Below are 14,906 nucleotides of genomic sequence, written 5' to 3'. Positions count from 1 at the left end.
GCCCAAAAATGAAAACAGAATAAAGCTATTTAAATCGAATGCTGGCAAATTGCTCTTGCATCGAATATTTGCATGATTTATTTTGTTAGAAAAATCAATAAAACCAATCAAGTCTTGAAATGAAATTTCAATTCATGATGAAAGTTTCTTTTTCTAGTAAAATCGGCATTTTCTGCCTCATTTGCAAGAATTCTTGTACTTGCGGTTGAATCATTTTCCACTCATATTTGAGTAAACCAGTTTCTCTTAAACGTTGGACATTTATTTTGAAAATACATTTCTTCTCGCATCTGGAAACGTATACTTTTTGGGCGGAAATTGGGTTCAACAATGTGTTTTCCGGCATTTTCATTATTTTTGTACGCTTGTTACTACGTTGCTACAATTTATCATCTTCACATGATTTGAATTTTTGCGTAATTCTTATTACTGACGAACATTGTATAATTTTTTCTCTGAGTGTCTGTTGTTAAATACTTCAGCTGCATCACGAGAAGTTTTATACTTATCACCAACGATTAAAACAATTTATATTTTTACTTCCACACGAATAGAACGAAACGGACCGTTTTTGTAAAATTACTATCAAAAAAGTTTCTCATATAGTGCCAACTTAAGTAGACACACTGTATAAGCAGCATTCGCCACCGAAAATTTAGTCTTAAGTCAGTTGTGAGCATCAATGTTGTAAAACCTTTTGGTTTGTAAAGGAAACGTTTTTAAACGCAATTATTTTTCGACCAGAAACAAAATTGGCGCAGTCGGTAGGATCTCTTCAGTGCGGTTTTCAGGCTTTTGTCGAAAATCGACTGATGCGGTTACTATCTCGAAAACTTTTTCGAGAATTCGTTCGTGCATATGGTGCGAACTTATGTAGTTGTTATATAATTGTACTATAATTTTTCATTTGTAAATGCTACTGTTCAAATTAGCAGATTCCTTTTGCAGAAAGTTTTTTTTTAATTTGCTTGTGTTAACCATTTGTTTCCTTGTGAAATGAAGTCTCGAGGAAGGCGATTTACCCTGTGCTTTATTTTCTTGGTTTTACTCACAATAGTTTTTTATTTGCAGTTAACCCAAATGTTTTTAAACCCCCCATTTGCGTCGGTTAAACTAATCAATAACTAATTTCAAATTCGCACTCTATTGACGAATTTAAAAATGATTTAAGTGACTGGAACTTGTTGGACAACGTTTGGTTTAGTTTAGAAAAGTCAACGTTGAGTCGAAACTTTTTGGATCATTTCTGTGGGAACTAATAATGGCCCAATTGACATAGCGGGTAAGCATTTCGCTTGTCAACTCGAATGCCAAACCTAATCCCAAATTTTTGTACATTGAACAAGATGGTAAAACCGCACATCATCTAGACGAAATTCCATGTAACACACAAACTTGGGGTAGAGTCATCTGAATGGGTGGTGGAAGCAAATTGAAAGTTAAGAAAAAGTGAGTTCTTTGATTCACATGGCTGCTCGACTTAGTCCGCGAAATTCGGAAGTAAACGCACTGGAACAGCGGGGTTATTTGATCGGGAAGAAGATCGGACAGGGATCGTATGCAACGGTCCATCTTGCCGACTATGTGGACAGTACGGGTCCCAAAAAAATGCGTCTCGCTTGTAAAATTTTCGACAAAGAGAAGGCCCCGAAGGATTTTTTAGAGAAGTTTTTCCCCAGGGAATTGGATATTCTCACCAAAATTGAAAATCCCCATATTATTCAAGTGCACAGTATACTACAAAGGGGACCAAGGGTTTTCATTTTTATGAGGTAAGCACTCATGAACATTTTTTATTTTAAAAAGCTTACTCAAGCAATGACCGCGGACTCATAACTGTTTGGATGAGTACATAAGTGAAACTCGTGAGTTTTTCGGGCTTTTAGAGTGGGCTGCTCGGAGAAAACTACATCTGAAGATGCAAGCCATGCGTGCTTGCAAAGCGTCAAGAGACATTCCTTTTCTAATCCCTAAACTCTGTTTCTTTTATAGATACGCCGATAATGGAGATTTACTAGATTTTATTAAGAGAAATGGCGTGGTTCCAGAACAGCAGGCCAAGATCTGGTTCCGTCAAATGGCCAGCGGACTGCACTACTTGCATGGGAAAAATATTGCGCACCGAGACTTGAAATGCGAAAATATTCTGCTGAGTCGCAAATTCAATGTGAAACTTGCCGACTTTGGATTTGCCCGATTTTGCGTCGATTCGGACAACCGGAGAATTCTGAGTCAAACCTATTGCGGATCGGCAGCATATGCCGCCCCAGAAGTTGTCAACGGAACCCCATACAACCCTAAGTTATCGGACGTGTGGTCTTTGGGTATTATTCTGTTTATCATGTTGAATGCGTCGATGCCATTCGACGATTCCAACTTGAGGAAACTACTGAAGGATCAAATGACCAAAAACTGGGTGTTCCGATCCAGGGTGCGCGAAACGCTCTCGTCCAGTTCCAAGTCGTTGGTGAGACATCTGCTGGAACCCGACTTAACATTGCGTTTAACATTAGATCGGGTCATTCAACATGAATGGCTGAGGATACGGAAAGACCGCCCGTCATCTTTGATCGGCAGATTGGTGCATTCTGCTCCTCATGGACAAGTGGCTGGACAGTCTGGAATTGTTTCCGGAGAATACCGTATGGAGAGCGAACAAGTGCCGGGGGACTTCAAGAATCCGGATATAAAAAAGAGTGAAATGATGATCAATGTCAATGAGAATACGCCATGATCAAATTTGGGAATACGAGCTAGACTAAGGATCCGAAGGGATTTAATAAAAATTCAAATGTGTTTTATAAGGCAGAGTAAATAAATCTAACTATTTTTATCGCATATCGTATAACTTTTCGATGTTTTGTTCATTATTGATTGGAATCTAGTTGTTGGTTCATGTTACAAGTGCAAATTTTCCGTCGCTCTTAATAGTGCAATCGAAGTGAAGCATTTACAAATCATGGCATATTTTGCGAACGGTTTACTTTGATGGATCTGTTAAAAATTGTGCAACCTCTCACAATAGATCAAGCTAAAAAAGTTTTCACGTTTTATGCCAATTAGCAAACCATGGATCGGAGACCGAGTATTTAATTTAGCATTCAAAAGTCGCCCAAGAACGGCGAAGTTTGTTTATCTTTACTCGAAAAAGCAAGTTGTTTAGGCTAAATATCCAAACCTGTTCGATCCAGACTGAGAATTTCTAGAAAATCGTCAATAAGAAAAAAACAGTACAGCAAGCAATACAATGAGTCACCCAAAGGGCCAGCGAGCAAAACGCTTCTATCATTATGTAAGTTCGATTTCGCCTGAGATTTATCGGAAAGCTAAACATTTAGCTAAGTCTATTTTATGGGCAAGGGACAAAATCGGTCGTCGGTTCTTTGTTTATAAACGGGATAAAAGCACCAATTTAGTGTTATTTAGGCACGAACGGTCGACCAGCTTACCTGTTAATTGCTAAGTGCAATCCACATTTATTTTCAACTTTGTGCGGATTCTCATTGTGTTGTGCATATAGTATGTGCTTTTTGAGGTTTAACGCAGTTTGTAAAAATCAGGTAAGAAGGATTGTTAATCTATGGTTTATAGATTTTAACTTGAACTGAGTTGAGTTTTCGAAAAACATTTCAAGTTTTATTCAGTTTCCTATTTATTTTTCTTTCCAATCAAATCACTGGGTTTTCGACTAAGTTTATGTAATAAAACAGATTTGTATTTTTGTCCAGATGGTACAATGCAGTTTTCGGTAAGTTTAGCATTACTTTTACCGTGAGTGTTCCTGGCCAAACCATTTAGATTTCGGGCTGCTTTTTTCAAAATTAAAAAAATAAACAAATTCTTTTTTGCTAAACTATTCGTGGTAGGGATTTTCAGGGGCTGGGATCCGTCCGAATAATTGCATTTTTTTAATGTTTATTGCTATTTATTATTTATTGCATTATTGGAGGATAGCACGTTAAAACGTTGCGTGTGATCCTGGTCAAACCATTTAGACTTTGGGCTGTATTTTCCATATTTAAAAATTTAAGCAAATTATTTTTGACTAAACGATTTGTGCTGGGGATTTTCAGGGGCTGGGAGCCGTCCGAATAATTGCATTTAATTATGTTTATTGCATTATTGGAGGATAGCACGTTAAAACGTTGCATGTTGCGATGAGCCACTCGTACACAGAACACCTCTGAACCGAACTCGTAAATGCGCATAGTTTGATAATCTGTGTAAATGTGCAAGTCATATAAAAGAATGACAGGCTGAGCTCACCTAAAACCTAACCTATTTCGTCATTGTTTACGCTTGCTGCTGGTTTACATGTGTTTTACTCAGTGAAAAATTGTGTTACAAAATTCACATTTCTATCATTCAAAAGTTACTTGTAAAGTTCGAAGTGCTGCTAAAATAGTCCTAACACAATGGAATTATTTGTGGGAAAACGCTGTGTATCTTTAATAGAATATGGTACTTCTGTTCAAGACCTCATACTGCACATTCAGAAGAGCATAGTAAGTTTATCTCTATTCTATCCGAAGTGCAAACGTTTTTGATCGTGTGTGTTTCAATTAACTTAAACATTCTTTAAATATTTAGTCCCAATTTCTAAAAAGTCAAGCTTTCAATGAAATAATTGTTGAGCCCGAGGATGGTGATATAACTTTAGCCACCCCGTTTTTAATCTCTAAATTGAATTTGGGGAAGGGGAATAAATACAAAAATCGCATATATTAACGTCTAATTTATTTTAAATTAATATTAGTTGTTACAGGCTATCTGAAATTCACGTGGAAGACCAAACTACATCGCTCTATTTAAAAAAATGCAAGTGTTGGTCTGGCACGTGAATTTGAAACATCCTATAATAACATTTGATATTATCTTAAAATGAACTAGACGTTAATATCTATAACTTTTGTATTTAATATTTTAATTTTGAATAATTTGATTTGATTTTGATATTCAAATTTGAAATTAATTAATTGAGTGGCCAAAGTTCAATTAATAATCCTATAGTTTAAATCGCAAATGGCAAAATAAAGTACAAGTTTCGAGTGTTATTCGCGCTAAAACTGTTGAAAATCAGAGATGAGAATTGATCATCTCGAAATCTGTACTTTCAATGAGAGTTTAATTGTTCTTTGATATCACTATGATCATATAAAATACAGTTGTTATAACATTCATCGTTTTACAGGGACTACAACCAAACGAGTACTATCTAACTTCAAATGGACGAATATTCCACCCAGAGGAAGATAAAACTCCACAAAGAAAAGTACACATTATATTAAGAACCCTTGGAGGGAAAGGTGGCTTTGGTTCTATGCTAAGAGCTATTGGAGCTCAAATCGAAAAAACCACAAATAGAGAAGCCTGTAGAGACCTCAATGGCAGAAGGCTAAGGGACATTAACGAAGAACAAAGGCTAATAAAATGGGTGGAGCAGCAGGGAGAACGCGAGAAAGAGGCGCAAGATAAGAAAAAGAAAAAACTCGAAAAACTACTAGAGCAACCCAGACATGAATTTAAGGATGAGCAGTATGAAAAAGAGAGGACTGAGTTGACTGACAAGATAGAGGATGCGGTCACAAAGGGCTTGGAAGCCTCAAACAGTGGTATAAAGAGGAAAATCGATACAAAAAGCAAACTGGGAAAAAAACCCAAATTATGGTTCGTACTTTTCCTTAAATTCATTAGAATAATATTTTAATCAAACATTTAATTACAGGATTGATAGCGATATTGATGAAGATCTATCTACCACTGATTCTGAGGATGATGACGAACGCAAACCATCTACCAGTGTCATTTGCGTTTCACCAAGCTCTTCTTCGGAAGATCATAAATGAACTACGAAGGTTGTTCTAGATCTTTTAGAACTACTCCAGAAATTGAAGGAATGGCGCAGGGCTCAATTCGAATAAATTTACATTCCACGTTATGCGAAAAGTGAGTAACGGAGCACTCGTAACGTAACATAAAGTAATTAAAACAGCAAAGTTATTGGTACAGTTCTTTTATTCATATTTCTATACTTTAAACACCTCACTCGTCATTAGCAACTTCCCCAGTATCCATAGTTTCACTTGCCGTAGTCTCATCTTTCATATCATCATCCGGCTGTTCCACAGGCTGCAAAATAACATTGAACTTATGCTTCTCTTAATAATAAGCCAACTGTAAAACGCCCTTTAGAAACAAAATATGAAAACTTATCAACTGATGCAGAATCGATAAAACTGGAGAACCAAAGACTCAACTAATCGTTAATAATATCAAATAGAACATACTATAATTTCCATTGGTGATTCTTTTGGAGGCTGCACTTCATCCTGAATCGGTATAGGTAGTTGACCTGTTGCTTCCTGTTCATCCTCACTGTCAGTATCCCTTTCTTCACCGGGATGTGATGCGATTAGGCCATCATGGGACTTTTGTTCTAAACTGCCTGGTTCTTGAAATTGCTTTTGAGTGTCCTAGTAAAAGTTCACAAATTTCAAAGCCCTTAGAGCCTTTTCAAGCGGGCCACTCTGCAGCGCTGCTGAGAAGCGCACGATGACATTGTACCAGCCGCCCTTCTCGGCAGCACCGCTGAAGAGCGCACGTTAACATGAAACAGAGTGAAGTGGCTCGTGTGAACGCCAGCATTTGAACCAATGCTAAATCGGTGGTCCGGTCTTGGTCGCGCCCGTGTGAATAGCTCTATGTAAATCAATGTACCTTCAAAACATTTGTATGAAATGGCTCTTAATGTGTAGTTACAGTCGAATTAGAATCGTGTTACAGTTTTGATTGGGTTTGCCCTAGAGACGACTACTTAAATTAACTCAGTAAAGTTGCGTTGCGAAATGGGATATTTGAGAACGAATTGCCACAACATTTTTATTTCTTCCGGAAGCATATTTACTATTCCAAACAAAAACGGTACACCTTCTAGATGCTTCTTCATTGCATCTTTCAGCTCCACTGTATCTACTAGAGTGTATTTTTCCAAATTCGTATGATGAAGCCAGGGGATTTGACGCGCAACAATCCCAGTTAAAAAAACGTCATCGATCCAAAAAAATTTAGTCGTCTGCGCTTTTGCGTATAAAAACAATGCAGCATCGTAAGTAAGTATGGTGTACCAACCAGAACAATAGTTCGGGTATATTTCTTCCGGCCAGTCTTCTTGGGAAACGTACCATTTGCCATACGTGCTATTAGGATCTCTCACCGGCAGCATATTTTCATTTACGTTGCAAAATAGCGTACTATTTGCGTGTGTATGTGCTTTGAGAAACTCTTTTAGTAGGGACATGTTGACGAAAACATCATCATCGCACTTCATGATAAATTTTGCCTGTGGGCAATTATTTACGGCGTAGTTTAGGGCCATGACACTCTTGTAGGTCAGGTTTTTATAGCTGTCTATAAAATTGCCTTGTATGATGTCGCCATACTTTGCATCTTCGTTATCTAGCGAGGTTTGCTTGATGTCGTCGGTTTTTCCCAGCGTAAATAACAACTTTATCTCTTTATTGTTTCTACCCCAACTTTGTCGTATCGCATTTCGATATTCCGTGTTTTCTGGAGCTGAGGATACTAATACTAAGAGTAAAAGATTTGCAGACCCACATTTCGTTGGCTTATTAATGGTATAGTGAAAATCAGTGAAGTCTAATAAGCGAGTTTCACCACTTGGATATAATTGTGCCGGTTTCACAGGGCGGTACTTGCGTGTTTTCGTTGAAATTAGATAAACTGTTGCCGTTACAGCTATTTGAAATAGAACTACCCACAAAAATATACGCTGCCATTTTTCCATTCTGACTCAAAGAACACAATTAAACCAATTACTTTACTAATAGCGAATTTAAGGTTCGCTATTTATCAGAGAATTAGCTCTCATTTTTATTGCCAACCTTTGAGATAAGGCTGGGTATTATTAAAGATAAGTAACTAATTTTATTCTGATACGTGAGTACGTGAGGTCGCACTTTATGAGACAGGTAAATCAAGGTGACTGAATATATAGGGTGCTTCAAATGAAGTGTGCACTATTTCGAATGAAGAACTAAATGAAGTTCGTTATAATGTCGGATAAATTGGCAATTTAGTTGCGCTTTTTTGGCTGATTACAATGGTGAAATCAGCAGGCAATGAACTTCACATTACCAGAAATATTTTATTTCTTGTATTACGGCTGGTGTATATTTTCTTTAAAAAAGTACTTTTTCAGGCATCGAATCATCAATAATATATTAAAATGCCAGTTAGCTGATTTAACCACCATAACAATAACACCCTGTATATTTATAATTCGGAATTGCCCATAACATTAACGTTCTGCATAAGTTTAAATTGCGTTTAAAAAAATATTTTTTATTGCTACTCACCTCGTATTGGGTTCGCATGACTTTAACTCGCTCCATATAATACTGATAAACAAAATTGGCTATATGGGTCATATCTTCTACAACCATAATTTGATTGTCCGGTTTTTCATTGCTAAGGCGATGCGTTGGGTATAGCTCATTTAAAACCAGGTGTAACTTCGTGGGTCTGGTTGTTAACTATCGGCACAAGTATATTGAATTAATTGATGATTTCGGGGAGCTTTTAGAGATCCATTAATCAATCAAAAGAAAAAAGTGTGGAAAAAGCGAAATTTGAAACCAATATTTTGAGCCAAGCGTTAAGAAACTGTGGAAAGTGGCAATTTTCAAAGCTTTGTAAAAGTAGAAACTAAACCTGTTCAAATGCTGGGGTGAGTTCGAAGCAATTCTGGAACAAGGCAACTCGAGCAAATATGTAAAGTCCTAGTCGAGCTCGAGACATCGCCACCACGAGTCGCCTAACATCTCTTAAATGCCCTACAGCATTGGTCTTCACCAGTGAAAGAAGAATGTAGTCATTTTGCTGGCCCTGGTATTTATCCACGGTCGTAACCTGTTAAAAAAATCAAATGTTCACAAAAAAACCTTCTGTAAAAAATTAAACGTATTTGTGTGTTAGAAAAATATGTACCTTATGTGGCCTGCCAATTAAAGGATTTTTCGCACATCTTGCATTGATTACATCTCGAATCAAATGTTTTTGGCCGTTATAAGTGGTCAGTATCGTGATTTTGCTGGCTGGATATCCAATTAGTCTCATGAACATGAAGACAGCTACGCAATACTCGGCCTCGGCCAAATTCTACAAGATATACAGACTCTTTAATACCTGAAACCTGTGGCCGAATTCTTGGAGCAAATTCATTTTACTCACCTGGTAAAAGTATGGATTGGGTTCAGATTCTCCCACACCATTAAAATCTTGGACATCGATCAGTTGAAAATCGAAAGCAAATCCTGCATTTGCCCGCTTATATTCCGGCCAGTTCTCCACGTGACCCAAATTTCCCAATTGCTTGTAACGCCACTTGTACAGGTTGCAAATGCTTCAAAGAAATTAATTAATATTGGAAAAACCACAAATTCTTTAAAACCAAATTTACCTGGGTCTCGCACGCCCTTGCCCATCCAAATCCACAGTTGGTACTCCCAATCTCACCAATCTCGTAAACAAACTCTGTTCCATGTTTGAATATTTCTGAAATGCCATGTTTTTTATTACTGGCGGCAGTTGGTGATGGTCTCCGATCATAATCCACCGTTTTAGGCGATTATACCCGTCTTGGGGATTCTGCAGTAGCAGAGGTATAAATGTTTCGATTTCCAGAATCTGAGCTGATTCTTCCATTAGGATGTTGTCATATTTGAAGCCTGCAAAAAAGCGTAACTAAAGGACTAGTTTTAAATAAAAACCGATTGCTATTACCAATTTCCACAAGTTCTTTCCGTTTCAATGCTGCGTGTGTGCAAGTCATGGCAATGATTTTTGCTTCTTTTACCAGGAGGTATTTCGACCGGTCCAGACCGGATCTAAGCAATTCGAACGCCCTAAATTCTTCCAATTCCTTGAAAATGTGGTCGATATAACGGAAACAACTTTCCGCCACTTCCAAGTCAGCCTCGTAAGAAACGCCTTGGAAAAGTGGTTGGGGTGCGTTGTTGAAAAACCTGTGGAATGGAAATTCTTTGGATATTGCTTCTACTGGAACGCCCTAAAAACACAAAGTTGTGCATTATAAAAACTGCAAATGTATACACAAACACATGTCCTTACATTTCCACTCTTAGGCTTGACGATGCTTTGGAAATGTTCCCATCGGGACAAGATTTGGTATAAATAAAAATAACCCGCAGTTTCGCAAGTGTATGCTTGATCTCCTTCAACATCCAGAGACTCTTGGAGTTTCTGCACTTCATTCAGAAGATCGATACGTTTTGCTAACACGTAGTTCACCCTACCGTATCTGCTAAAGTCCTAAAACCTCTCATGTTAAACCGTTATATAAATGTTGCTTCAACAACGTACTTTTTCCGTCTCCAAAGCTTCTTCTCCATGCCCCAAACGAAGCAGATGCCTTTCGTCTATATCCAAGCCTACGATTTTGTCGAACAGTTGATTAAGGGCCTGATTGGAGTGGGTAACGATCAGAGTGCGTTGATTGGGAAAGTTGTGGTATAAATTGGAAATGATCTGAACAGCCACGTCGGTTTTTCCGGTACCGGGAGGACCGACCACCAAAGTTAATCCTGGCTGCATGCCCGACTTGATGGCTTCCACTTGCGAGGGTGTAAATGGGATAATATTCCTATATAAACAAACATTCACAAAAGTCTGCTCAAATGTTCTTTTTGGCAACTTACTTTTTCGGTTCATTAAAAAGAAACGGTCCCCTCCTGTCAATTTTATGGGGTTCGACGACGATTATTTTGGCTTTCTCTTCCGCGGGCTGCGAGCCCAAATTCTCGAACGTTAAACGGAACGGTCGAACTAGTTTCTTCGGATCATCAGTCTTGATTTTAATTTGATACTCCGGAAAGCAGGACCGCAGATGGTCTGCATCGATGAATGTATCATTATAATCCAACGTTGAAATTTGACCTTCCATTTTTTCGTAATGCGCTGCACTCGGATCTCCATAGCCCAAGATTATGTTGTGGAGCCATTCGGGGACCACGCACTCAGTATTCATTAATTCCCTGAAAACAATTCACAAGTCTACAATTAAACCTGAAATTAGTTTTGATCTTGAGTAAGTACCTGATAGTTTCCAATACGGCTTTAAAATTGTTTTCTTTGGGCTTTCTTCTGATAATGATGTTAAAGCCTTCATATACATCGTCTTTGCCTTTATTCGCTTCGCTCATGTCTTCTCTGTACTGATTGCAATCGAGCCAGACTCTAAATGTTCGTCGATCACCTGAGAATATATATTAGGGTTTTTATTCAAAAGGTAATGATAGTGTTCGCATGGAAGGTAAACTGTATGTATGTTCCAGTGTTAAAGAAATGGGCTTCCATTTTGAATTACCCGATGTATAACGTTGCTCGTTTTCGTACCTGGTAGGACAGGTTTTGGGTCGGGACCATCTTCTATTACTCGTCCATTGCTGTCCAACATGCCTTCGATTTCGCATCCGCGAACACAACGAAGTCCGACTTGTGGCACAAACGGCTCCTTATAATTATATCTAGTACCTGAAAATTTTGCACATTAAACAGGCAAATGCTGGGTAAAATCTGAGAAATTTACCAATGGGATTCAGTGGCTTTACAGTGACAAGGAAACACACGTCGTGCTTCCGCAGATTTTCCCATTCGACTTTTACCTCCGATTTTACAGACAAATTAACTGTGACATCTGCCCGCACTCTGCTAGGTCTAGTTTCACCTATGTTAGGTTTAGCTACTTCAACTACAGCGAAATGTTCAATGGGATGAGCCATGCGGGCCCAGCCTCCCCAATATGTGCTTCCATCTTCGGCTTTCCTGTAATCGACCACAAATTCACACACATTTACTAGATGTGACTATGATTAATGTATATATTAGCAAAATGGAAACAATTTTTAGGGTTTGTCCTCTTTAAATTCCACTTACCAAGGACACAGCCTGCTCACAGCATCTTCGATATCTTGCCTGATTTCGTCTGAAAAACGCAAGAATGAATTGTTGATTTTTATTAGAAATTGATTTTGTCAACTTGCAACTTTTGCAAACCAAATTTAACAGCAGAAACTTATTGCAAATCGACATTAAAATTACGTATATTGAAAATACGGTATAAAAGAAATTCTCAATAAGAACAATGTGTAATTTGGAAAACCTAAATTAGTATCTGTAACCTTAATTTAATGAAATCCCCGGCTATTTGCTCAATGCATTATAAAATTGCGAAATTAAACACTCAAACAAAAAAGGAGCTTTAGCTATTTGAATAATATTTGCAGAAATCCACATCATTATGAAAATATCCATAAAGTTAAATGGGTTGCAACCAGTACGAAAATTTCATTATATTATTTCAGATTTATTACAACACATGGCCCATTTTGGGACTTGCTATTAGATGAATTTCCCAAACACGCATGTGATTAGGATGTTTATTTCAATTTGAAACATTCTTCGAAACCACATAAAACTAATAGTCCAGATGTTTTTTCAAATCTCATTAGAGCCACTGCCATTATTATTGAATATACTTACATGTCGACTCCAGTCTAAACAAATTAAAATTTCTCAAAAGATAGTCATGCAGTGTGAGGAACTGCATATTTAGCTTGGGTAAGGCCAAGCAACCTTCTCCTGAGAAATAGGCGGTTGGGACGATGTTTTCATCCCAAATGATCGCCTCTGTAGGATAAAGGGGCATTTCATTTAAAGCCACTAGTTGGGAGACTCGTTTTTCATGTCGAGACACCTAAATGACAAATGTTATACAACAGACTTAATGAGAGCAAATTTGCAAAAACATACAAGCAGTTCCCTTAAGAAGGATTCGTCTAATCTGCACCATTTGTAGTTTTCTTCTTGACCTGCAGGCGGTACCAAGCAAAGGTAAGTTGCTATAGCTTTTAATTGGTCGCAACTGTAAAAAGAGAGTAGGATAAGTCAAAAAAATCATGTTGTTTCAATGCCTAAATTACCTTAAAGGTCCAAAATGTTTTTCCAGCGCTTTCCTTGTATCAACGTTAGCGACATTGGCCAAAGAAAAAGCGCGCAGCTCTGGAAATTTTGCAAAGGCAGCTTTCTGCAAAGAAGTTCCATAAAAATTACTTTCCTAATTGCAGTATAAGAACAATTTTGAAAAAAATGCAAACTACAAAATTATTTTCTTTTCTTGTTCTTAACAAATGTTTCAAAGTAAACATACCTGAAGCGAAGTAATTTTAATATAATGCAGCTGGGTCATATCATGATCGCTCAGGGGATCGCCTGTTTCGTCACTGATTTCAAATCGTGTGTAGAATTTCAGCATCTCAAGTAGCTGCAAAGGCATTTATTTGAGACACCATATATAAATATATATAAATATGAACCTATACAATCATATTTACTACATTAAGTACTTAGCACCTATGATATCAATTAATTCTAATTGATGATGAATATAATAATGATAATGAATGATCCAATCGGAAACAAATTTAAACGTTCAAGGCATTGCCACTGTGTCGCATTTGTACAGAGGTTCCTTTTGAGTTACAAGGTAAACAGAAACAAAAAAGAATTAAGTTTTATAAATTTAAACATTGTTTAGAAGCATGTATCTATAGCTAAGTAATGAAAGTTTATAATCTACGTCATTAACCTGTAATAACATCGTAAAACGTAAAAAATCATTGTAAAAATTGGGGATTTTCAAATACGCGGAATAAAGGAAATGCTGCTCTATGAGTTCGTTAGTATTATGATGATAAAACGGAAAAACTAAAATACGACCTTTCGACACAGTAATTTTATCTGGTCGGAATATTATTATACCGCAGAATTCCTAAATGAACGATAGGAATTTAGCTCTAGAACTAGAATTAGCTTTAAAATAAAGACTATCCATTAAAACAAGTCAGAACCTAATAGGTATCTGCATCCCTAAACAAATTACTCAGTATTTGAAAGAAAACAATTTAAAATATCCGTTTTGTGTTTTATAGCTAAAAAGACAAAAAAAAATAGACTGGTTGAAAAGTATTTTCATTTGTACTTGAAAAATACAGGAAAACTTTGTCGGGCGCCAAAAATACACTCAAAGTGTTGAAACAAAAACAAATCCTGAAATCATATTGCATGTTAATCCAGCAGCTGCGACTTAGTGCCAAAACAAATAAATTTTTCCCAAATTACAAGCAAAAATAGAACGATGGATGATATTTTTAAAATCATTTGCAATTAAGCGAACGTGCTCCAATTCGCATGTTTATACGTGACCAATAATTTGGAAAATCTTGTAGTATTTTTTATTTCCCACAGGGTTGGACTTGATAGAATTGAAACTTAAAAAAAGATTATTAAAAGCACACAAATAATAACAAGAAATTATATCGATAAAAAATCAATTAATATAGAAATATACGCCGCATTCTATAAGTGCTTAATTAAGACGGATTACGCAACCAGAAACGTGTTTTTGATTTAGGTTGGTCTCTCAAGAATTCTAAGATTAAGTCAACAGAAGGAAAGGAGGACACAAGGAAACGCGCAGTAATACTAAAAAAACAATTAGCACCTTATCTCAATGCATATTAGAGCAACTAATGAAAATGTTCATTTTCAGACCTTATATTTTACTAGATGCGTTGGTTTTTCGGATTTCAGTTGAGCATGTTCAAAGATTGATGAGAGATTCAAAATGATTTATCGACATTAGTGGTACATATATATATATCAATCAGTGACAAAAAAAAATTCCCGGCCCACAGAACAAACAGGTCTTAGTCGTTAGTTCAGTTGCGTTTGTAGGTGTTCTAGTAAAGTATCTGTTGGGGTACGAAAACGGGAATGTTTTGCCTGTCTTGTTAGGCAAAGGGGATTCA

At 37.0% G+C, this 14,906-nt stretch overlaps 4 protein-coding genes across 6 annotated transcripts in view; 3 read left to right on the top strand and 1 right to left on the bottom strand.

Annotated features, from left to right (window-relative positions):
* Positions 1 to 1,268: 1,268 nt before the first annotated feature.
* On the top strand, positions 1,269 to 2,838 carry LOC109545034 (testis-specific serine/threonine-protein kinase 3). Its single transcript, XM_019915513.2, has 2 exons — positions 1,269 to 1,772; positions 1,993 to 2,838. The coding sequence occupies exons 1-2, from the start codon at positions 1,468 to 1,470 to the stop codon at positions 2,732 to 2,734; spliced, it is 1,047 nt and encodes a 348-aa protein (XP_019771072.1). The 5' UTR covers positions 1,269 to 1,467; the 3' UTR covers positions 2,735 to 2,838.
* A 1,365-nt stretch (positions 2,839 to 4,203) lies between these two features.
* LOC109544970 (replication stress response regulator SDE2) lies at positions 4,204 to 6,004 on the top strand. Its single transcript, XM_019915405.2, has 3 exons — positions 4,204 to 4,505; positions 5,192 to 5,667; positions 5,726 to 6,004. The coding sequence occupies exons 1-3, from the start codon at positions 4,416 to 4,418 to the stop codon at positions 5,844 to 5,846; spliced, it is 687 nt and encodes a 228-aa protein (XP_019770964.1). The 5' UTR covers positions 4,204 to 4,415; the 3' UTR covers positions 5,847 to 6,004.
* LOC109544966 (RNA helicase aquarius) overlaps positions 5,998 to 14,906 on the bottom strand; it is a 23,338-nt gene continuing 14,429 nt past the window's right edge. For all 3 annotated transcript variants that reach the window (XM_019915397.2, XM_019915399.2, XM_019915398.2), the window contains 19 exons: positions 13,247 to 13,360; positions 13,020 to 13,123; positions 12,850 to 12,961; positions 12,580 to 12,793; positions 11,974 to 12,022; positions 11,627 to 11,862; positions 11,434 to 11,571; positions 11,134 to 11,293; positions 10,737 to 11,072; positions 10,402 to 10,681; positions 10,150 to 10,350; positions 9,802 to 10,087; positions 9,479 to 9,746; positions 9,250 to 9,421; positions 9,007 to 9,177; positions 8,731 to 8,928; positions 8,376 to 8,552; positions 6,288 to 6,473; positions 5,998 to 6,129 (listed from right to left, as the gene is read on the bottom strand). In XM_019915397.2, coding sequence (XP_019770956.2) covers positions 6,043 to 6,129; positions 6,288 to 6,473; positions 8,376 to 8,552; positions 8,731 to 8,928; positions 9,007 to 9,177; positions 9,250 to 9,421; positions 9,479 to 9,746; positions 9,802 to 10,087; positions 10,150 to 10,350; positions 10,402 to 10,681; positions 10,737 to 11,072; positions 11,134 to 11,293; positions 11,434 to 11,571; positions 11,627 to 11,862; positions 11,974 to 12,022; positions 12,580 to 12,793; positions 12,850 to 12,961; positions 13,020 to 13,123; positions 13,247 to 13,360 — 3,489 coding nt within the window. In that variant the 3' untranslated portion in view covers positions 5,998 to 6,042. The remainder of the gene's footprint in view (positions 6,130 to 6,287; positions 6,474 to 8,375; positions 8,553 to 8,730; positions 8,929 to 9,006; positions 9,178 to 9,249; positions 9,422 to 9,478; positions 9,747 to 9,801; positions 10,088 to 10,149; positions 10,351 to 10,401; positions 10,682 to 10,736; positions 11,073 to 11,133; positions 11,294 to 11,433; positions 11,572 to 11,626; positions 11,863 to 11,973; positions 12,023 to 12,579; positions 12,794 to 12,849; positions 12,962 to 13,019; positions 13,124 to 13,246; positions 13,361 to 14,906) is intronic.
* The window catches only part of LOC109544969 (G-protein coupled receptor Mth2), an 11,166-nt gene continuing 9,754 nt past the window's right edge, over positions 13,495 to 14,906 (top strand). Inside the window, exon 1 of the mRNA XM_019915402.2 lies at positions 13,495 to 13,582. Within this exon, the coding sequence (XP_019770961.2) occupies positions 13,496 to 13,582 (87 nt within the window). The 5' untranslated portion in view covers position 13,495. The remainder of the gene's footprint in view (positions 13,583 to 14,906) is intronic.

This window comes from Dendroctonus ponderosae, unplaced genomic scaffold, assembly GCF_020466585.1.
Source record: "Dendroctonus ponderosae isolate FM_Combo_2020 unplaced genomic scaffold, Dpon_F_20191213v2 Dpon_F_20191213_6, whole genome shotgun sequence".
NCBI classification, from domain to species: Eukaryota; Metazoa; Arthropoda; class Insecta; order Coleoptera; family Curculionidae; genus Dendroctonus; species Dendroctonus ponderosae.
This window is presented reverse-complemented; position numbering and strand designations above follow the sequence as displayed.